The sequence below is a fragment of the Scomber japonicus genome, chromosome 20 (assembly GCF_027409825.1).
Source record: "Scomber japonicus isolate fScoJap1 chromosome 20, fScoJap1.pri, whole genome shotgun sequence".
NCBI classification, from domain to species: Eukaryota; Metazoa; Chordata; class Actinopteri; order Scombriformes; family Scombridae; genus Scomber; species Scomber japonicus.
Window position 1 is genome coordinate 20,216,451 of NC_070597.1, and position 22,180 is coordinate 20,238,630.

The 22,180-nt window shown below is 42.9% G+C and overlaps 1 protein-coding gene across 1 annotated transcript in view; it reads right to left on the reverse strand.

Annotated features, from left to right (window-relative positions):
* Window positions 1–22,180, reverse strand: part of mrtfab (myocardin related transcription factor Ab) — a 40,673-nt gene that overhangs the window by 3,899 nt on the left and 14,594 nt on the right. Inside the window, exons 4-15 of the mRNA XM_053340773.1 lie at window positions 11,262–11,327; window positions 6,758–6,813; window positions 6,298–6,373; window positions 5,567–5,728; window positions 4,352–4,515; window positions 4,112–4,252; window positions 3,862–3,930; window positions 3,105–3,289; window positions 2,326–2,497; window positions 1,472–1,867; window positions 340–1,380; window positions 9–215 (exon numbers count right to left, since the gene is read on the reverse strand). Coding sequence (XP_053196748.1) covers window positions 9–215; window positions 340–1,380; window positions 1,472–1,867; window positions 2,326–2,497; window positions 3,105–3,289; window positions 3,862–3,930; window positions 4,112–4,252; window positions 4,352–4,515; window positions 5,567–5,728; window positions 6,298–6,373; window positions 6,758–6,813; window positions 11,262–11,327 — 2,735 coding nt within the window. The remainder of the gene's footprint in view (window positions 1–8; window positions 216–339; window positions 1,381–1,471; window positions 1,868–2,325; window positions 2,498–3,104; window positions 3,290–3,861; window positions 3,931–4,111; window positions 4,253–4,351; window positions 4,516–5,566; window positions 5,729–6,297; window positions 6,374–6,757; window positions 6,814–11,261; window positions 11,328–22,180) is intronic.

The following is a 22,180-nucleotide window of genomic DNA, read 5'->3' on the forward strand; positions in this document are numbered from 1 at the left end:
CGCCGTACCTGCAGCGTGATGCGTCCGTTGGTTTTGGCCAATGAGGACACTCCGTTCTGCCCGTCGGTGGTGTGGCTGGTGAGAGCGATCAAGTAGTGGTTGCCGTTGGTGTCAGTGACCAGCGTGGGTGTGCCGTTGGCCTTGAGGAGGTCTAATGAAATGGCCTGAGTGTGGACCTGAGTGCCGTTCTGTTGGTTGATGAAGACTGGAGTCACCTGGAAACAGAAAGAATGTTTTACTGTCATTAAAACATTAAAGCACTGTTATCTGGATGTATGTCTTGAACTTGGTGATGCTGTAGTTACATTTCAGTTGATATATAACAGTTGTGGTCATTACCTGTTGTGTAGTAACAGCTGGCGTCTGCTGTTTGTGCCTCTGATGAGCCTTCAGCTGCTTCCTCTGATGGGTTGGGTTCACCGTGGTCTTCTGAGTCGCCACTGTCTGATTCTGGATCTGCACCTGGACCTGTTTCAGCTGCACTTGGTTCTTCTGCTGAGCTTGGAGCTGCCCTTGCGTCTGCTTCAACTGGCTCTGCTGCACCAGCTTCTGCTGACTGAGCTTCTGCTGGGCCAGTTTCTGCTGCGCTAACTTCTGCTGGGCTTGGAGCTGCTTCTGTTGGGTTTGCTGGATGATGAGCTGCTGCAGTTGCTGCTGCTGGTGGAGCAGGATTTGAGCTTCTTTCTTTTGCTGTTGTTGTTGTTGTTGCTGCTGCTGCTGTTTTGGAGTATTTGACTTGGCCTCGGCCGCTTTCTGCAGCTGTGCCTGACTCTGCAGCTGCTGCTTCTGTTGTTCTGCTTGTTGAACTTGCAGCCGGTGGATCTGCTGCAGCCTGAGCAGAGTCTCCTGAGAGCACTGCATCGGCTGGGCCAGTTTCTTCATCTGGGCCTCTTCTGTTACTCCCTCCATCCCCTCCTCGGCTTCCAACTCCTTCTTCACCTTCACCACGAGGCCGTTGGGGAACGTGGGTGGCTGGATGGCTGAGGCTTTTATCAGAGTTTGTGGTTTAACCTCCTGGGATATCGTTCTGCTCTTCTCGCCAACTTCTTTCTCCACCACTATTCCACCCGTCACCTTGCCCTGCTCCAGCTGGGATCTGAGGGTCTCCACTAGCCTCTGCTTTTGCCTCAGCATCCGGGTCAGCTCCTCGATCTGTTTGTCCTTCTCCTGAAGCATCTGGTCTTTGTCCATGGAGAATATGTCCATTGCTACCCCAGATAGGGGCTCTGGAGGCTGGATTGAGGCGGGTGAATTCCTCGAGAGGCTACATGAACTCTGGGTTTCCTCTTTGACCTTTGAGAGCGGCTGTGAGAGCGGAGAGACATTCGACGGATGCTGAGGAGAGTGGTGGAGGGTGAGCTGGGTCAGGGGAGAGCTCACCTGAAGGATAAGAAAATAGGAAGAGGATGTTAGAGCTTAAAGAAGCTTGAGGGAAGGTGAACAATTCATCTTACAATGACCAAAATCTCACCATCTCTCCAAACATGTCTCCGTTACAGCTGGTCTCATCTGGACTCATTCCTGCTAGCGACCGCTCAGATGGGGTAGGCGACACCGGCGGGCTTGAGTTGGTGCTGCCGAAACGCATGACCCGCCCAGGAACCGTCTGAGCCAATGGGGAGAAAGATACCTTAAAGCTGCCATCTCCCAACTGTTGGTCGGAGGCGATTGTCGCGCTCGGAGAGGACGCGATGGCGTTAACGGCAGAGGCGGCGCCCTGCTGGCCGGGCTGCGATATGCCATTTTTCAAAAGCGCTGTGCTGGCGCCTTGTTGCTCTTGGTAGTTGCGGAGCCTCTCGATGAGGTCATTCTTGGTGCCTGAGACGGTCAAACCACGCAATTTCAGTTCCTGCTTCAACTCAGCGACCTGTAGGATGGGAAACCAGAGAGGTAGTCAGAAAGCAGATATTGACTCATACTGAGAAAGCAACAGTTAGGTGTGAGACAGAGTTCAGGGGAACGTTTGTTAGCCTTAATTTTAAAAAGGTCATAGACAGAAAAGAGAATAGTCATATTTTTTAATCAACCAATTGTGCCACAGTTCCTTTATTTATTGTAGGGAGTTTTGTGTTAATTTGTTCTCAAGTTTCAATTTATATGTTAAAACTCTTTCAGTAGTTTAATTTTTGCTGAACTTTGTCAATGGGAAAGTCCTAAATAAACAGAGTGCCTGATTTCACTCATTAAATGGCATTAAAAGAAGGAGCTAATATGACCATCATTAAAAATATATAGTTAAATATTCTCATTAAGTTTAGTTTCCTGTGGGGCGTAGCAGATGTTCCATATTTATGAACACTGGGTAAAGTTGTCTCTTTAAATTACTTTGAACTCGTCCAGGTTGGCTGGCAGAGTGCTTGGCTTGGCTCCTCCCGCTGCTGCTTGGCTCTGCCGTGCAGCCCCGCTCTGATTGGAGGGGGCTGAGGTGGTTGTCGTGGGAACACTGCGGGAGGGGGAAGGGCCGGAGTTGGTTGTGGGAGGCTGCTCGGTCGGTGGCCTGAAGGGAGACGAGAAAAAAACAGTTGTAGTGTGTAGTGTTTTTCTGACTAAGCAGGAAACGCTTTAACAGAAATGATATGCGAGTGTGGAAGTGCAAATGAATAGTTGAACTGGTTTAATGAACGGTTTCTGTGAAGTTTTTGTTTCACTTTTATTCCCTGAGCCTGATTACTTACAATCCTACCTTTCAAGTGCTCATCATCAATCATCGACTCTATGTAAAAACTAAGCGTATGTCATACATGAATCACACATTTTACTGTCAAGACACACCTGTTACTCAGGGTCTGACGGTAATTTTAAAAGATTACTTCTACGTGGAGCTCCAGGCTCTAAAGATTCATCCAAGAGCCAATAATGTGGAAGAAAGAAGTGCAGCATACAGGTTTAGAGAAGCCAGTCATATGGAAACTGCTACAACCATTTTCATAAAGACCACGTTACTTGTTTAATATGAGGAAGAAAAGTGAGGGTGTTCACTTTACAGACCCTGCATTTAGACATTCTCACTTCCACACCGCAAAACACACACAAACACACACACACACACACACACACACACACATATAAATATATATATATACGCTGTCATGCGTGACGCTCACTTGGGAGGGGCGGGCAGGATGGTGTGGTAGTTGTAGTGCTGCTGTTGCTGGCTGAGGATCTGCAGCTGCAGGAAGAGCTGCTGCTGATGGAGGAGCTTCGCGTAGGACGAGTCCATCTGAGGCGGACGCTCCTTGTCTGCCTTCTGGTCCGGAGGGATGTACTGGTGGTACTTGAGTTTCTTCACCTTCGCAGAGAAAAGCGAAAAAGAAAGTTTAAAAAGGACGATTCTGCTGCTTTCACACTTTAATAGATCACCTCAACATATGACATACCTGCTTCCTCTAAGTCTACTTTAACTGGACAGAATTACCGTGAGAAAAAAAAAAGTGTGTGTGCAGCTGAGCATTTTTAGTACGTGGAGGTGGAGGGGCTGATACTAAAAGCATAACTACAGCAAGTCAAAATTAAGAAAAAGCGTTTTTTGAGGATAATGTGGTTGAAGAAAAACCCAAGTATCTCTTCCTCTTCTACCACAAATCTCTCTGTGTGATTCCTACATGTCAAAATGTGGAGTCTAAAGACATTGTGACATCTAAGGAACCAAAACCACAGCTCTTTAAATGGCTCTTTCATATCAAAAGGAGTCATTTTCATTTCTCAGCTGGTTCTTGGGAAGACCTTTTGAGACACAATCTTCATTCCTCAAAAACTACATCGCAATCATAAATCAAGCTGAAAATGATGATCTTTATACTTTTGTTTATTTTCTTGTGTCAGTGCCTTTTTAAATGAAAATGAAATGGCGAGTTTTCTGACCTTGGGTTTGCTGTCCTTTGGTTTTTTAGGCCTCTGTGGAGGACGGTCTGAACTCGACTTAGCCTGAGACTGCTGACGGAAACCGTGAGAAATGGGGTCGGGGGAGGAGGAAGTAAAGAAATGAGGAGATGAGGGAGGGTTAGACAGTTATAGCTGCTCCACAAATAGAGAGTAAGGTCACATTTAGTCAAAGTCATCAAATGTTCAGCTCGAAACAGAAAGAGGCGTGAAATAACTCGCGTTCCTGCACCTTGATATGTCCGGTAGAGGGGCGCGAGTTCGTTAAGGTCCCCGTTGTCCCGTTTGTCGCTTTTGGGAGCGGGGAGGCGTCTGACCCATTCACCTGGGGAGGAGGTGGTGCAGGAGGTGGAGGAGGGGGCTGTGTAAGAAACTGAGAGGATACAGTAATACTCTGGTTAGTGGTGTGATCATGTTTATAATGTTTGTAACTCTGCTCTCTCTTGATTTGATTTACATCCTGCGGTGGTACCTGTGTGGGGGACATGTCCCCGTTCTGGGTGACTGCGTCGGCAGGGGACAGCTGCGGGACAGCACTCAGGGGAGAGTCGTGATTGGTTAGCTGATCTGGTGACAGTGCATCGCTGCTGTCTTCATCTAAGGACGAGCTCTCTCCCCCAGCTCCCTTTGGAGAATCTGTGACAGAGCAGGAATATTTAGTAAAGCTTTACACATCAACACATCTTCATGATATTAACAATCATGACGAGACTCAGCTTAGAGGAACAGTAATTGGTTCATTTTTAGGTGCTTCTGCTATGTGTGGCCGGTAAATGACTGAAGGTTGCTGGTAAATTTAGAGATTCTCACAGTCACAGTGGCCAGAGGGCAAACCAGTTCATTTCCTGCCACATTCTCACAAGTAAACTGCTGAAAGGAAATGACTAATCTTAAAGAAGTTATCCAACACTTATCCTGCTGTGTTTCAAAATACGACTATGTCCAAACATACATTGTTGTTGCTCATCTGGAACGATGATGCAACTCTGTATAATATGTTTGCACACTCACCGTTACAATACTGTATTACAAATGTGTGGTGATACCTGGATGTTGTAATCTCACAGCTAAAGGTGTGTTCAGACTGAATGTGAATTCAATTTTGGAGGTGGCGCAAATTAATATCAAGTCATCTGAGTGATGAAGAGGAACAGAATGTAACCTGAAGGCATCACGGTTATATTCATCACTGAGCTATATGACTGTAGTAAATTTAGCAAACATCTGTCAGTAAAGTCACTAATTCACTTTGTGTTTAGTGTGAATGCATGTTAAGAAGTCCAGTTCAGCTTCATGCAGCTTACTGCTTGCTTGTGCATTATGTGTGTGTGTGTGTGTATCCATGCACCAGTATGCTTGTTTGACTGTTGTAAATGCACTCTGTTGTTTTTGCTTCATCTGTACTGTTCATTTCTTTATATGATTCAACGTTAATAAATGACAGTTTCAATGTATGTGCATGTGCAGTATGAGTGTACTAACTGTGCTGTGTGTTTATATGCTTTTTATGTGTGACTGTAATGCATGTAAATGATTGCAAATGTGCATGTGTGTCTTTACCGTAGCGACTGTCTACTTATCCATGTGTTTACTGACCTCTGTGTGTTTTACATATTTAAAAACTGCAATGACAGTCATGGGTTAAGTAAGTGTGTCCATATGCAACTGTTTGAATGTGTGTATTTACCCAGCGGTGAGGTCTGCAGAGGGCAGCTGACAGAGAGGATGTTCTTGTGAACCAGTTCGATGGGACCCGGTCGGTGGGAGATCTTGTCGTTGAGGTCGTCGGCCAGTCGGGCTCGCTTCAGCTGCAGCTGCTTGGCCTGCAGGGAGGGCTCTGCAGACGTCTCTGTGAACGACACAGTGGGACAACCTACAGGTAAACACCCACTGTGATCATACAGCGAAAAGCTATGTGGTTTGCACAGTGTTGACACTGCAATGCAACATGCAATCCATTTGAATGTTCTCAGCTGATCCATGAAAACAGGAAGTTGGCTTTCTGAAGATCACTGATAATAAGCTTTAAGTCACTTCCTACATTTGAGTTGAAGCTCAATTTAAAGAATTCAAACCAACACTGAAAATGCTGCTACTTTAAACTTTAAACACACAATTAAACAAGAAAATAAATAAAAGGGATAACATCAAGTCAAGGGGACGACCGAACACAAAATAACACGATGCAAATTAATTTGGTTTACTGAGGAAGTTACATAACAACAGTTTTCTAGAAACCTGCAGACGTCATTGCAAAGCACAGGGAGATAGAACCTGTTTCGTTCTTTTAACCCGTGCATTGATCATATAACATGGAACTAGTTCTGGTTTCTTTACTGTATGCTTTCCTTTTTAATTCCACCTTTCTGACATCTCTACAGAAAACAACTATTGTGCTTAAAATGACACAAAACTCACCTTCCAGAATGTGCATCCTGACCAGCTCCGAGCGCTCTGGACGACACCGGATCTTCCTCTTCAGATAGTCTTCGGTCTGGATGCATCAAAAGAGACAAAGGAGAGAAAAGTTTAATTGACTTCCGCTTTAATATTGCAATAGCTATTGTAGATCTCTTTTTGTTCTGTAGCTTCCTTTGACACATAACTGTAGTGTTGCGTCAAGTGTTTAACAGTCCACTTCTGTGACTTTTTTTTTTCTTTTTTCACAGCTGCTTGTTTTTTTTTTAAAGGCAAAATATGTACCCTTTATTTAAATCTTCACTTTGCAAATTTGCATGTTGGCACCTCACCGCTGTTTGTTTGGCATGTTAGCTTTCAATGTATAACTTCCTGTCAGCAGATAGGTGTAAAAGCAGTTTGAAATAGTGCTTTGCGCTGTTTAGTCCACATCATTTCAGAAAGCAGGTAAGACACTCACCCTTGCTCGTTCCAGACTCCTCCTCTGTTCGTGAAAGGCTGCCGGGCTCTTCAGTGCTGCATGGAGGGAGAGAGAGAGAGAGAAGGGGAGAGAGAGAGAGATATATAATCGAGGCTCTTGCAGGATCTGTTGGGAGTGATGCTCCTTTCGACGAGTGACTATGTGAGAGCAGACGCAGCTATAGAGGAAGACGGACTGGAAGCAGAAGTGGCTGCAGGACGAGAAGGTCAAGAGTGATATTCTCAACTACACTGTGACAGAGTGACGGCTGCAGCGTGCCGTGTACCTAAAGAAGAAAGCTTCTCTGCTGTTAGCATTATCAGAAAGGAAATTGTAAATGCATTTTTGTTTTCCTTGTTACTCAGATCGTTATTCATGTTTTCATTGTGCGTATTGTGGCTTTTACACTGATCATGGCTGCAGGAAGTTGTGGTGATGTAAGCTTAGGTGAGCTGTACCCAGCATACTCACGGATCCACATGCATCTATCTATAAACCAAGACGACGAGTGCTTTTCCTACTCTTACTCAGCACTTTTAATAGCCAAACCATAGCAACCCCCCCCCCCCCCCCCCCCTCCTCTCTGGGTGCTGAGCTGGTTATGTTACAGTTTTTCCATCTATTTCCTCTCTTGTTGAGTGAAGTTAGGAGCTAGTTTGAACTGTTTGCAGCTTTTCACTCCAGACTAAGCTGAAGAAACACTAATTAAAGTCCTGGTGAATCCCAACACTCCAAAAAACATAGAAGCTAATTAATGTAAGGTTTAATTCATGAGATATCTGCAGAGATTTCTACAGGCTTACAGATACTAAAGCTAGTAAACAGCAGTATTTCACAGCACAACCACCTCATTATGTACTATAGTTTTATGCTCATTTGAAAACTAACTGTGTCTTTAACTGTGAATTTCTGTTTTGTTTTTATTTGTAGACGGCAGACAGCCCAAACTATTTAAAAGCCTGAGTGTCTGTGGAAAGTCTGATAGATGGTCCGTGGCTGCGACTCTTTAGGAACATCAATTCTTGATGACCGGCAGTCTGTGCAGCGGATCTTTAAGGAAAAAAAGAAAGGAGAAAAAAAGAAGCAAAGTGGACAGAGGAGAGTGTGGACTGATGGATAGACTGCTACATACAAACTACATCTACATTCATCACAGCACTGAGACATGACTGTCTGTTATGTGCTGACTTATGTGTGAGTGGAAACATGTATTTAAATATTTTTAGAAAGACTTAAGAGAAGCCCAGATTCTGTCAGCTGGAGATACAGACAAGAAATAAATTCACTTCTTAACAAAATGTTCCAAATGTTGGATTATCACTTCAAATTTGATGGAAAGTTTTGGTTTATGTAATTGTTTAATGTTAAATAGCACACAAATTTAAAATATGATTTTTTGATTGATTTGATTTTTTTTTAACGATTATGAGAGGACAATAAAAGTTTAAGACTCTAAAAAACTTTGAATCTTTAACGGGAATAATTTTGTTTCTAATGTCGAGTCGAGGCTTTAGTAAAAAGCTAAAAAGTAATGTTCAGAAATGTTCTCGCTCTATTTGGGGAAGGATATTGGGAGAACAGCGGCAGTTACGATGATGTAAGATACCGCCTGTCTGATTGGTCAAGAGCTGGTGAAATCCCTGCCAAGGGCGTGTGAGTGTGGACGCCCAGGCTGCAGTGGGTGTCAGCTGTATGTGTGCCTCGGATGACTGGGTGTTGGGAGGAGAGGGGAGTGGGGGGGGGGGGGGGGGGGGTGAGGGGGTGGTGGAAGGCATTCCTAATGTCACGACTCTTCAGCACATTCAGAGGAGACCTACATACTGGCTATGATATAACCGAGGGCTCGACATCACAACACGAGCGGTCAGCTGATCCTGAACATCTGCTGGAGCTGAATGACTTGAGGTTGATGGTTGTGATTTGGTGCACGGTGAATGAATACACTTCAGCAAGTTAACATGAACATTTCAACTTGTCATAATGTTTTTGCAAAGCAGTTGTTAATCCAAGCCGACGACAGCTTCCCCCATCACCTTGGAGACAGAATGGCTCAGTCTGAATTGAAAAACACTGCTCTCTGTCACAGTAGTTTAGTGACTAACTGGTTCTGTCTTCTCTTACTTTATTCTATTATTATTATTATTTTTCTTTTAATTTCTTGATTCGTTTTATCCTTCTTAAGTATTATCATTATTATCATTATTATTTTCAGTGCTGCCATATGTTCAAGATGTTGGATGTTAATGTATAAATATAAAAAACAATAAATATATGTGAAAAAAAACCACTGCTCTCAGGTTGTGTGTGTGTGTGTGGGAAAAAAATGAGCGTTCCTTAAACACTGACGTGTACTTGTCAGCTTGTCAGTTCATCCACTTCAGCAGAAATGTTACATCACTCACTGACTTACTCTGATAATTCTGCACCAATATAAAACAATTGCTTGACTGAAAGTCTCAACACAATATTGAAGGAACTGGTTAACAACAGCTAACCTTTATAACTGTCTCATTAATTGATATTTCATGCAATTAACAGAATCAGACAGCTGTATCAGTAACAACACCTGTATTGAGTGATTGGCTAAATTTGACACCTATAGTTTGAGACAAGAGAACAAAGATTTATGTTAAAGGCTGAATGGTATCAACTGTCAGAGCACTTTTTAAAAATGATCTATTGATTTAATGATATTTTTTATTTATTGTTCATTATTGTCTGACACTCTGAAACAAACTAAAACAATGGGAAAACTCATCTGAATTAGCATTGGACCTGACACTGACCTTACAATCCTTGTATAATATCACAGATTGTGGTTTAATATTAAACCTTCACATGGCAGCTCAGACAAACAGTGAATATAACTTTGAGTCATTACACTGTACAGTAAGACTGTTTAAAAAAAACCCACGAGTGACCTCCAGACACAAAAGCTTTATCTTGACTTTATTATTTTGTACCTAGTAAATTAAAACAAGCATGGGTCACCTCTTTAGGCGGAGGTCAAGAGCATTGCTCAACAACAACAACAGCACAGCCCTAACTGAGAGGGAGGAAAGCATGAAAAGTTCATTCACACCACCTACGATTGCAAGATGAGTGTGACACCACAGAGGCGACTGACCCCTCCTCATGGTCAGAATATCTCTACATCTGGTGTCAACTCAGACGTAATTCACCACAACTGCATCACTGCTCTTCTAGCTAACTCACCACCCCACAAGCTAAAATACCCTGCTGTTTGTTTCACTCTCTCTCGCTTCCCGTCATGCACTTCATATGATCTTTACGGTCCAATAATTCAGCAGGGGCCCTTGACGGTCTGAGCAGCCTTTTAGTCTACCTTGTACAGTCTCTCTGGGGAAACAGTCGAAATAATTCAGTTTCTGTTTGTAAAATCCTTTGTTCGAAGAAGACGTCACCTTGGCAGCAGATACCATCTTTAATGCATCTCCTGTAAACCCCTGCTTTATTTTGTCTCTGTGTCATGATGGTACTGTTTCATTTAATTTAGTTCTTCCACTCTATGCTGATCCCAGTTCAGCTAACTGTCTGGCATGAGGCCCTTGTTGCATAAGCAGGACTAATTTACTGTAGCTATTAAACGCTTGAAAGTGTAACTTCATGCCACCCACTAAAATAGTGTCCAGTCCAGTCCATTCTTTAACCCCTATCCTATTTAAAGTGTCTGAGCCATGTTGGAGATAGTAGGTGCATTTTAGGTGGATGGACAGGTACAGCTACAGACTGTGAGGTGAAAACTGCTGAATGAGGCCTCACATCCACCTCATGAGGAATCCTAACTCAACTTAAACATCATCTTCTACTACACAGTCACTTGGGTGAAGAAAGATTAACTACCCTGTATCCTGTATGAGCCTGAAAACTGGGGGTTTAACGAGGAAAACTTAAAGACAAAACACAACCCAAAAAAAACCCTATCTCCGCCTCCTTTGATGTGCGGAACTCTGAAACAGGAAGTGGATATACAAGAAGAGGAAGCTGTCCTATTTGATAACACAAAGTGGTGCAAAGACGCCACTGAATATGACACTTGCGGAGCGAGTACGCTCATACTGATCATTAATGCTGATAAGTGCTGACACTTCTCAGTAAGGGTAAACGCTGAGGCTGAATCTTGCCCTTTGTAAACATATTCTAGTATCCTACTCATACACACAGATACAAAATACTTTACTGTATATCAATCGATCAATCAATTAATAGTATATTGTATCAATGTGTTAGTGTGTGCTGTGTGAGGGTGCAGCTTCATGAAAGGGTTAACACTTTGACCTCGGCTCAAAGGCGCACATACACACACACACTGCAGGGGTTTCTGTGCCTTTAAGTAAAAACCTGCAGGTGACTCTGGATCAGCTTATGCTTCCTCTATACTGTGTGTGAATGTGTGTGTGTGTGTGTGTGTGTGTGTGTGTGTGTAATGAGTAAGATTATCAAGTGGCACAGTGGTAAATGAAGATGTGTAGAAATGACTTACGTGGCATGATCCCTTGGCTGACCAGTTCCTCTCGTGTGCGTCTCTGCTGGAGTTTGAGTTGGAGGACTGCATGGAGACACAGGAGAAGACAGAGTGAGTGCCGGCCGGTGAGGAGTAAAAAAAAGAAAAGAAAAGAGAACAAAAAGAAAAGCAGCGATGGAGGTTTTGAACTCTTATTGTTTCTTAATGTCCATCCTCCGCTATATTAGATAAATAAACCAGCACGAGCAGCAGCCAGATGTTGTTTGGACGGACATGAAGAGGACCTGCTCTCTCTGGCACTCAATTCATCCTCACCATTTCCCCCTTTTCGCTTGTGCTTTTTTTTGAAGCTGCAGGGGAGGCGGGTACAAGGAGGGTGTGAGCAGAGCGCTACACACTTCCTGTTTCTAGACCTTTTTTTAAAAAGATTCAGCAGGCAGATGCAGATGTGGGTAAAAACGCAGCTCGTCAAGCTAATAGGCAAGAGAGGTAAAGCAAATGAACAAAATGAAGAAAAAATAAGTAGAAGAATGTAGAGTGAAAACAGAGCAGCATCAATTTGAGAGTAGATGAGAGGAAGAAAAAAAACAAAGAAGTGCATATGGGCCGATTGCGCCGTCAACTCAAAACAGGAAGTGCTTGTTACATAACGCAGAAGCTGGCAGTGAGTTTCAAGGAACACAGAGCGGGACAAAAGAAGCTGGGCCGCGTCTGACCTTTCTGCACAAACACACAAACTACATTTCTGTTATTTTTAACCGTGGAGCTCAAGTTATTCCTTTTAGATTAAAAACTAAACTTCCCTAAAAGCTTATTCGCCCCTTGTTTCTGCCCCGTAGTCACAACTGACTGTTAAATTAGAAATCAGGCAGGGACGCATTCACAACTTGCAGGATACAAAAAGTTCAATTCGTGTGGCTTCAAGATTGAGTGAGTACATTGTATTGCATTAGTGTGAAATAGCCTTTGCTGTGGTATCAGTGTCTATTGCAACACAATGACAACTTAGGGAAGTGAGCCACACGGACAACAACCACAAACACATCAGTGACAGAAATCGCCAGAAAGATGCTTGTTAGTGGTTTGATAGTCTTCCCCAAGGTCAATAAATAGCTAGTAATGTGATATACTTCCACTGTGCTTCTCGGCAAAAGCTGCATTTTTTAAAAAATTTAAATAAAAACTAAAACGATTCACCCTTACCATTCAAATAGTTTTTTAGAGTTTACAGAAATTGAGGAAAATCAGAGGAAGCGACGAGTATGTTATTACAGTAAATACTATTTTCACCAGCAGACATACAGCTCAGCTAAACTCAGCTGAGAGTCTTGTTTTATAAGTACCAGCTGTCCCTGCTAAAAGGGTATGTGTGTGTATGTGTGTGTGTGTGTGTGAGAGAGAGCGAGAGAGTGTGTGTGTGTAAAGTGGAACACACCGCTGAGGCTTCCCAAGCATTTCTGGCCGGGGTTGTGTCTGCTACTTTGAGGACAAGCAGCACCTGTTCCTTCCTACTAACAAAAGTGACATCATTGGTGCTGGACGGGAACAAGCTAACTGGTTAGCTAGTGCTGCATCGCTGCTGCTGCTGCTGCTGTGTTATGACTAAACAATCTGGGGCCTGGACGAACGGCGCTGCGAGTCCCGTGAATAAATGTCAGAGCCTGCGCGAGTTAATATCAATCCTTGGCTCCGAATCTGCACTGGCGATCCCAGCTCCACCCCTCCTCTGTTATATCCAAAAGTGTGTATGCGCTGCGTCTTGTGGGGTGGGGGGATGAGGCATGCACTGAAGACTGTCCTCTGGAAGCAATAACATGTCACTTCACATTCAGCCATGTAAACACACAGCCGGGCCAGTTCGTGGACTGTGTATATAATGCGCCCGTGCAGCAGCGAAGAGATTCGTTTTCCCTGAGCGTCAAACACTTGGGATGCTCACGTGTTGCCTGGACACGCACACACACTCACATAAACACGCACAAATACAAAAACACACAGTGACCGTGCCATGGCTGAGTGCAGGATAAGATGCCACGCCACTCGGTGCTTCCAGGGAAGAGGTTTATTCTGGGAGAGAGAATCTAACACTTTCCCTCTATTGAGCCCTCGCATCTCCCTGCTCCCATGCTCGTTCTCCTTCACACACACACACACACACACACACACACACACACACACACACACACACACACACTTAACTAAGTTATTCTTCTTAGTACTCTCTTTTCTCACTCCTCTCTTTATCCTTCATCTCTGGCAGTAAGTCAACTGGAACTCCTAGCATTGGCTGTTTAGTTCAGTCGTTCAGTGGCCTCAATGCCTTGAAATGGTCTTCATCACCATTTTATCAACAAAGTAAAGAATTCATTTGAGAACTTGACTTAAAAAGTGTCGGCCATGATTGAAAACCTCTGTCTCTGCTTTGAAACAGTCGTGGCAGATGTCTAACGATGTCACGTCAGATACGCTGGTGACTGTGCTAGTGTGAAAAGCTGCATTGGTGTTAAAACTGTGGGCTGATGTGAGGAAACCAGATCATATGAAAAAATAAATCATGAAATAACCACGTTAGCAAACAAACACTGAGGCCAGAAATAGTTATAATTCTGCATTAGTCTTACTCTGTTTAAATAGCAGCTTTTGTGTCGGTAATGTGTTTATGCATGCGGTTTATGTGTTTCCTTAATAGAGGGTAAGGATTAAGAGAAACCAGGTTAACACAGTTTGACCTCTGCTAATTGAAACAAATACCTTGGTCATACATGTGTGTTAATGTGTCTATGCGGGGACTTTTACATGCGCAGGTTTAAGACTTCAGGCAGGAAAAGTACTGCTGCGGTAACAGAGTAGCACAGGAAATACCACTACGATCAAATAATTAACTCTGAAGTCAATCTGAAATACATGTGAAAAGTCAGTTTCCACAGCTGTGCAGTAAACTATGTGCAAAATTCATAAACATGCACAGTTACACAGGAAATACTAAATATAGTGTTTTTAGGAAGAATCTGATTACTGACCAGCTGCATGTTAACTTGTATTTTACAATAAACAGGTTATTGCAGTGCAGGTAAACATGTTCCCTGATCTTTTTGTATTCATTTCTTAATGTAACCTTGCATGCATGTACACATAAGTCAATGTTGATGCTAATATCTGCAAACTGTGGAAAAAAGCTGAAGGCCCTTGTCTTGCATAAACGAGGGTTTAAATCAGGTTTGAGGGCCATTTCAGTTAATTTAAGAAAAGGATGAAAAGGCAGGGCAGGTTTTATTGGGATACTAGGCCACAGCCAAAACTGGCCTCCGCAGTCATAAAAAAGTTAGAGCGAGGGAACACAGAGGAAGAGAGAGAGAGAGACAGCAGAGACAACTACATTTACAAGCAGAGGGAACGACGACGAACTGCAGTTTTGGACCGTGCTGCTTAAATCAATAGAGCCAATGATCTTTTGGTAACAGGATGCTGTCTCTAACCTCTACCTCGACCAGCTGAAAGAAAGTCACACTGAAAGTCGCACATAATATAAAGCTAGAGAAAGCGATGAAAACTTTGGCTTCTTGCACAGTTTCATTTTCAGAAATAAATCCTATTTTCACAACTTAAATTCTTAATTTAAAGAGGTGTAGAGTTTAGGCATACATCTTAAAATGATTGTCAACATGCCTGTAATAATTCACCAGAACTGTAAGTAACATGAAATTGTTGGCTTATTCTGACCAGCAGCTAAAAAAAGCAAGCAAATTATACCAATTCTAAGCTGTCAACTCGCCTTGGATATGTCTAACCTTATAAATAAATAACATAAATAATCAATGATCGAACTGATAAAGGGTCTCTCAATCAAGTAAAGATCGAGTCATCCTTTCAGATGAGCTCAGGATTTAAACCCAAGTCGTCTCACAGCTACAAACGATGAAACACTGCTCGGTAAAAATCTTTAGTTAGGGGATTCTGGGTACACCAGGTCATATACACGACAGTCGACTTCTTCGGAAGACCTTTTAAAAAGTAAAATTAGCGGGCGGAGAGGGATCCGAAGGGTTAGGTTCAGGGTTAGGGGAGGCGTCAGATAGGAAGAAGGGAGGAGGTCAGGGAGATTTAGCCAAGATCTTGGCGGCCAACTGGGCTAATCCTGCTGTACTCATGTGTCGTTAGATCTGATTAAACATGTCTGAGTGCCGTCACTGTCCCCCAAGACCCCTACCAGCCCCCCTCCTCCCAATGCCTGGCACAGCTAAGCCTACACACATTGACTTGAGCAACATGCAAGAAGGCTTGAACGCTCTGTGCCCTCACAGAGTGAGGAAGTGGGCATATGAAGGAGTGCATACTTCCTCATATCCATATAATTTACCCCCCCTAACACAAGTCTCTCAGACACTTTGAACCGAGGCTGCACTTGGCACCGTCGTTGGAAATTTGGAAAGCCTGCTGACGCTCTCCTACATGAGCTCATCATTTGCACAGTGGCTCTATTTGATTGCATCTGTTGAACAGGGAGATAAATGCAGCGACTGACCGCAGCAAATGTTTCACACGAGTGAAAATGGAAAGAGTCTAGTGAGCTGGCATGAACGATACAAGGTTAGGGCCGGTCACACCTTGGAATCACTCCCGCTGCCATCGCACTGCTGCACTGTGCTCAGAGCCAGATGACGACAAAAAGATGTGTGATGAATACTAATTATTTGAAAGTTTGGAGAGCAGGAGTCAGATGGAAGCTTTTGTGGCTTTGAGCGGTTCTTGTCACATATATGAGATTTTCAACTGACAGCTTAATGTTTCATCTGTAGTCAGTAAATCATGACACTGACCCTTGACTGCATTGCTTGTAATGATGGTAATAAACAAACTAAAGCTTATTTTACTCTTCTACTCACTCCACACCCTTCTAAATTGGGCAGTATCCCCAATTCATGATGTCACGTCCCTGGTTGGCTACCTTGTTTTTAACATTTTTAAGGAAACGGAGTGTATTTGTTTTAGATCTGGCACAGTTAGTCAATGGAAAGAAAATTAATTATCAACTATTGGCATCAAAAATGTCAAATATTTGCTTCACAAGTTTGAGAAATTGCTGCTTATTTCTAACTGGCTGATTAATCTATAATTAAAATAAAAGTTAGCTGCAGCCCAAATTGGTTTTCCCTTGTTTTTTTCCTGAAATCTACAAATACCATGATTATCCAAAAACCTTTTTTAAAAGATAAAGTCAGCTACTTCCAGGCTAAAAATACTTTTAGTTTAGTTTATAAGTATTCAATATTTGTTGGTGGATTCAGAGTCACAATTTAACGGTAACCTTAGGAGTTTTTGACCACTAGTAGCGCTATGGAGCAATGTTTTGATGCATGGGTCTTTGTTTGTTATTGTGCATGCACATGAGCGTGCATGCACATGAGCATGCATGTGACACCATGCACAGTCCAACGGTTTTACACTATTCCACTGATCTAAAGAGGGCGATAACATACCAAGAAACACAGTAGGTGCTAAGAAAGGGTAGAACGATTTTTTACATTTTCCCAAATCAATGGGCTTTGGAAGAGTTTTATGAAGAGGGAAATGTGGTCTACAAGTTCGGCGAACGTCTAGGACTCACATAATGTATTTTGGTGAATAGCAATTCATGTTAATATTCATTTGTGTATTTACAAGAAAACTCCACAGGGTATCTTTAATATTTAACATGCTACGTGACTTTAACATGTCAGGCTAAATAATTACCCCCTGCAGTCACCTCCAGACTTCCTTAATGTAACATTGTGGTCATGTCTAGTCTGTTAAAATGGTTTATCAGAGAGAACACTGACTTCCTCACGCCTTTAACAAGAAATATAACCGCTTATATCTACATGAGCTCCATTAATTATTTACACAAAGGCATGAAGTAGTGATATGAAGCTGTAGACTGAAGCACACAAACACAAAATCATATCAGATATCATGTGTCTCTACTGACTGTGTGCAGCTCCGGATCGCCCACCTTCTTTCAGGCTGTGATAGACAAGTCTGTCATGATCTATCTTGAGTCCTGCCTTCTCCATGTCTTCTCCCATTGGAGGGGAGCCCCCGGGGGAGGGTTCGAAAGACAGGCAATGGTTGGTGTCCAGCATTATCATTCAGAACGGACAATCAATTATTTGGTAAACATTGAACTTCTCATTCAAAAAGCAGTGTTTCTCCAAAGTCCCAAGTGTTGGCTGTTTTGGCTGAAGAGGCAAAAAGAGTCCTCGATGTAGTCAAAACTGCACCGGCTGTCCCTTCTATTAGCTGTCCTCTCTTTCCAAGGGAAGGACGTGAATCTAATGCTTTAGAAGACTCCCATACAAGTGAAAGAAAATCTCCTTTTAATACAAAAACGACCAGGGGAAAAAACGCTGCTACTGCCTCTTCTCTCCTCTCTTCTCCTCTCCCGGTGCCTCTCTCCTCTGTATCACAATAATCAGAATAATCGATTGGTCTGTCTCAGCTTCTCTCTGCTTTCTCTACTTCCTCCTACTCTCTCCTTTCCTTTGCAGTGGCAGCCGGCGAGTCACGACAGTGTTGCTCTGCGAAAGGTTTCCCGGAGAGATGGGAGGGGGGGTGAAGAAAAAAAAAAAAATCCACAGGGCGAGTCGTGGATGAAAAAGCGCAAGAGAGAGTCGAGGAGAGCGAGCTGAAAAGAGGCCAGTGGCGAAGGAAGAGAGGACAGCAGTGAGCTCAGCAGAGAGTGCCCAGTGAGACTGCTCTGGTTGCAGCTCCTCCTGAATCTCGCGGACACACACACACACAGACACACACTCTCTCTCACACACACACACACACAAGCGGGGAGTGTTGCCGATAAAGTTCTCCTGCTCAGCTGTTGCCATTCATTCACTGTTACAGGCTGAGGGGGGGCTGCCACATGCAGACCACCCTCCCTATTAAACACAAACAGTCTATAGAGCAAAAAAAAAAATCACAGCGCCGGTAATGAGACGCTGGGCTCTTAAACACTTTGTGAACAACTCTCACTACACACCCTCGTTCTCAAAAAACGGTGACTCATTCAATCAGTTTATTGGATGAGAGGAAACGGCAGTTACTGTTTTCAGTCATGACCTCATCCGACATAATCGACCTTTGTCAAAGGCGCTCAGGTGAATCTGATACTGGGGTGAGTCACAAGCAACGACTTTTAGAGGGACTCTGATTGATACACAAACACCACTGTGACTCTGAAATGTTTGTTTTTTTATTGCATTTTTATTTTTTTGTTTATTTTTTACAGGCTGCCCTTGAGGAAAGGCAGCACACTCATTCATACAGGGGCTCTGAGATTTAAAGCCGCTTCCGAATCCCATCTAAAAAAACTCTTTTGCGGTCCAGTCCCACCACCGAACTCTCTCAAGCTCCTGCAGAATGCTGAAGGTAAACGCCATCCCTATCCGCAGCCCCATCCCACCTCCCCCCTCCTTCTCTCTCCACTCTGTTTTAAATAGCATGACCAGCTGGCCATAGGGGGGCTATATTCAGCTTGGTATCACCTGTGCACTCGCAGGGTAAGGTTACTTTGAGGCTCACACACGCAAACTTTCAGCCCTATTTTCTTGGACTAAGTCAATGTTTCATGAGGCATGACACGTGGGGAGATACATTGCTTTCATACCTATATATACAGTGAGAGATGAGTCGGCCTATTAATAAAACAACAGCCTAAGCAAAAGCATCCAATATTAAAACTCAGCGTGCTCTGTGATAACATGGCTGATGAGTACAGTGCACCTCTATCATACAGATGACACACAATGACCACGGAGCACCCAGACAACACCTTGAACAAACGGTGCCTGGTGTCTACAATAACTGTCTGTTTGAGAGCGTGTGATTAAAAAGTCCACCTGCTGCCATGATTCACAGTCTGGGCAGGAAACGCTGCGATGAAAACACACACTGGGATTAGGATTGTTGCTGTGTGGGTTGAGCCAATCTCAGCGGCGCACACCCCGTTGTAAAGTCACTAACGGCATGCCAAACATGTCGGTTTATTTTCACCCGCGTGGCTCCAAATTCAAAATCCTTCAGCAGTTTAACAACATTTCTTTCCTCTACTTCGCTTCCAGGTTGTTTCTGTGTTTACGACTTGACTTTTTCACCAACTGTGTTGCTGTGATTCCATATAATAAAGCGAAAGGCGCCCAGATTCCCACGGCAATAACAACGCCATGTGATGACAATTCGCTGTGACATATAAAATCTGTGTTGTCTGATAACGGCCATCATTATCTTAACTGAGGGGGAGTTTTTATGGTTTTAGAGCTCAAAGGCTCTAGTGTGTGGGAAGTACGGATATGGTGTTTCACATGATATAACAATAACTGGCCTGGAAAGTATTGTATAGACTCCAGAGTTAATAAAGTTAATGGTAGATTATCTATGAATTATTTATTTAACATAGTGATTTTTAAGAGTTTAATATGTAGAAAACAAGAATTATGATAGGCCTGATTCCCAGAAGGGATGTCAGTGTTTCATATGTACACCAGCACTACCACTATAAGATGTTTTATGCATGCTGTTTGTATACAGTGTACTAGTCATAACCATTACACTGGGCAGTAATTTTAGCTTTTAGCAAGAGAAATTAGCTGTCATAGTTGTGGCCTCGGGAACATTCCAGTGAAGCTATTTGGCCTTGGACGTCCTTATCTGGAGCTTTCTTTATCCTCTGCTGAAAAACATGTCTGAGAATTAAAAAAAAAAAAGGAAAACACTTATTTATGAGCAAGCAGAAGGGACTAATTACTGTAGGAAGGTCTTGCTAAAATAGTGACTCAGAAGCTTCCTGTGGATGTGTAAATGAATGGAAACCCCCCCCCCCCCCCCCGTCTCCCCCCAAACAATTTCCAGTCAGTCATTATAACCCGGACCACTGGGGGCACGAAGACCTAAGATTGTTTGATTTCCTCTCAAATGGAATGTAAACATACTGGATTTTAGTAGTGAATGAGAACATCATTTTGAGAGGGTCGGAAAGACTGGTTGAGAAAGACAGACATCATCACTGTTGGTCCACTGCTTGCTGAGGTATCCCAAACATCAGCACCAATATTTGAGAGCCAACCACTTCTAAAAAATACTACATGACACGATGGTTTGTTACCTTCAGGAATTATTGAAATTGAGGGGATAAACAGACTACACTTTCAGCTAATGTTTTAACTTTTGTACTCTGTGGGACATCTTGACCTGCTCAGGGCACGGAGTGTAATGTCCTTAAGACATAACCAGCCCAAAACAATTACCCCGCCGCATTCCATACACCTCCCCACAACAATTAGTAGTTTCTGAAAAACCTCCTCTAATCATCCAATCACCACTAAAATTCAAGACCGGGCAAGCCTGGCTCAGGTGAACTTTCTGAGGGGCCTGGAGGGAACATTTTCTGAAATGAAAAAGGTCTGTCCAGAAATGACCCAGGATCCTGTTTTCGTGTTTACTACAGGGGATATTTTGTCTAGTTTATATGTCAGTGAAACTGGTGCTGTGACCTTTAATAAGCATTCAACACAGACATAATTATACAACTGGCTCCATATGACGAGAACAAATGCCAACAGCGTCAGCCTCTTTCATTTGTTCAGGCGGCTTATGAATGACTGACAACTAGTCTGTGTTGTCATTGTCAATGCATGCATATCTCGCCCCAAAAACACATTACATTTCTGCAGTGTACATACCTAATAACAACATGCATTGAGTCCTACCCTCAGACCTCCTCCTCATCTTTTCACCTCCGTCAGATATCAACCAATAAATTTGCATCTAAAGGTCAAAACGTGACTTAAATTTACCTACAAGCAGCTATCTAATATAAATCAAGTCACTAAAGGGAAATTTTAAAATGTGACGCATGTATTCAAAGTTAGTGGGCACGTTCCTAGGAAACAATTACAACTCACATGATATGTGACTGGACTATTATAAAGATTGGACTCATGATGTCTACTACGTCTACGATGAGTAACACTACTGATGAGGATAGACGATTAAGAAGCTCTTCTACTGAACACAGGTCACAAAATTAGCGCTAGCCAAATGCTGGGTAAAACATGGGGCTGGTAGATTGGCTTCACTCACCTGCCAAAAAGACAATCTACTGAGTGGCTGCTAAAATTAGAACATTCACCCAGTTATTTGGCTTATGGACAAAAAAGTTCATTTTGATCCCTGTGCATGTGCACCTAGACAATATATTTTAAAGAAAGGGAGAAGTCTTTTTTTTACTAGGGCTGGTAGTCAAACCGCAACATTTATTCAGTATTGAAGAGTGTCAAATTTCAAAAGCTGGCACTGAATGTTTGGTTGATTCCCAGGCATGTTTTCATTTGTTGTTTGATCAGATATTTACTTTCCTTTATAACTTTTTAAATATTAGACTATGTTTTCTTGGCAATGTTTTTTGTTTAACACTGATCCACTGAGACATTTTCCATATTTTCAAGGAAAATAAAGTTAATATTCCCCAGACTAAGGTATCAGGAATGTGATGGTGTTTGTTAACTACACTGAAACACAAGTAACACACACTCACCTCTATTGTCAAGCTTTCCTGGGTTTCTAGTAACAATCAAAAAACAGACGCACCAAACATAAACCAAACCTGCCAAGAATCCAACCAGGCCAAGTATCATTGTACTACAGGTCACACCGGCCATTAACATTCCAGCAGGGAAAACAGAAGGTGTTTTTTCCTTAAACTTCCTGGTACCCGACCTCCCCCCTGGTCTTCTGTGGAATTTACCAGCACTGTTTGCATTTGGCTTTGACTCAATACTGACATCAAGTCAGGGATTTCTTAGTGTTGATCCACTGACATTTTTGAACTGTAGAAAAAAAAACACACAGCCTGTGGAATCTGGTTAATGATGTCTGCAACAAGATGCTCACAATGAAGAGGCCGGGAGCCG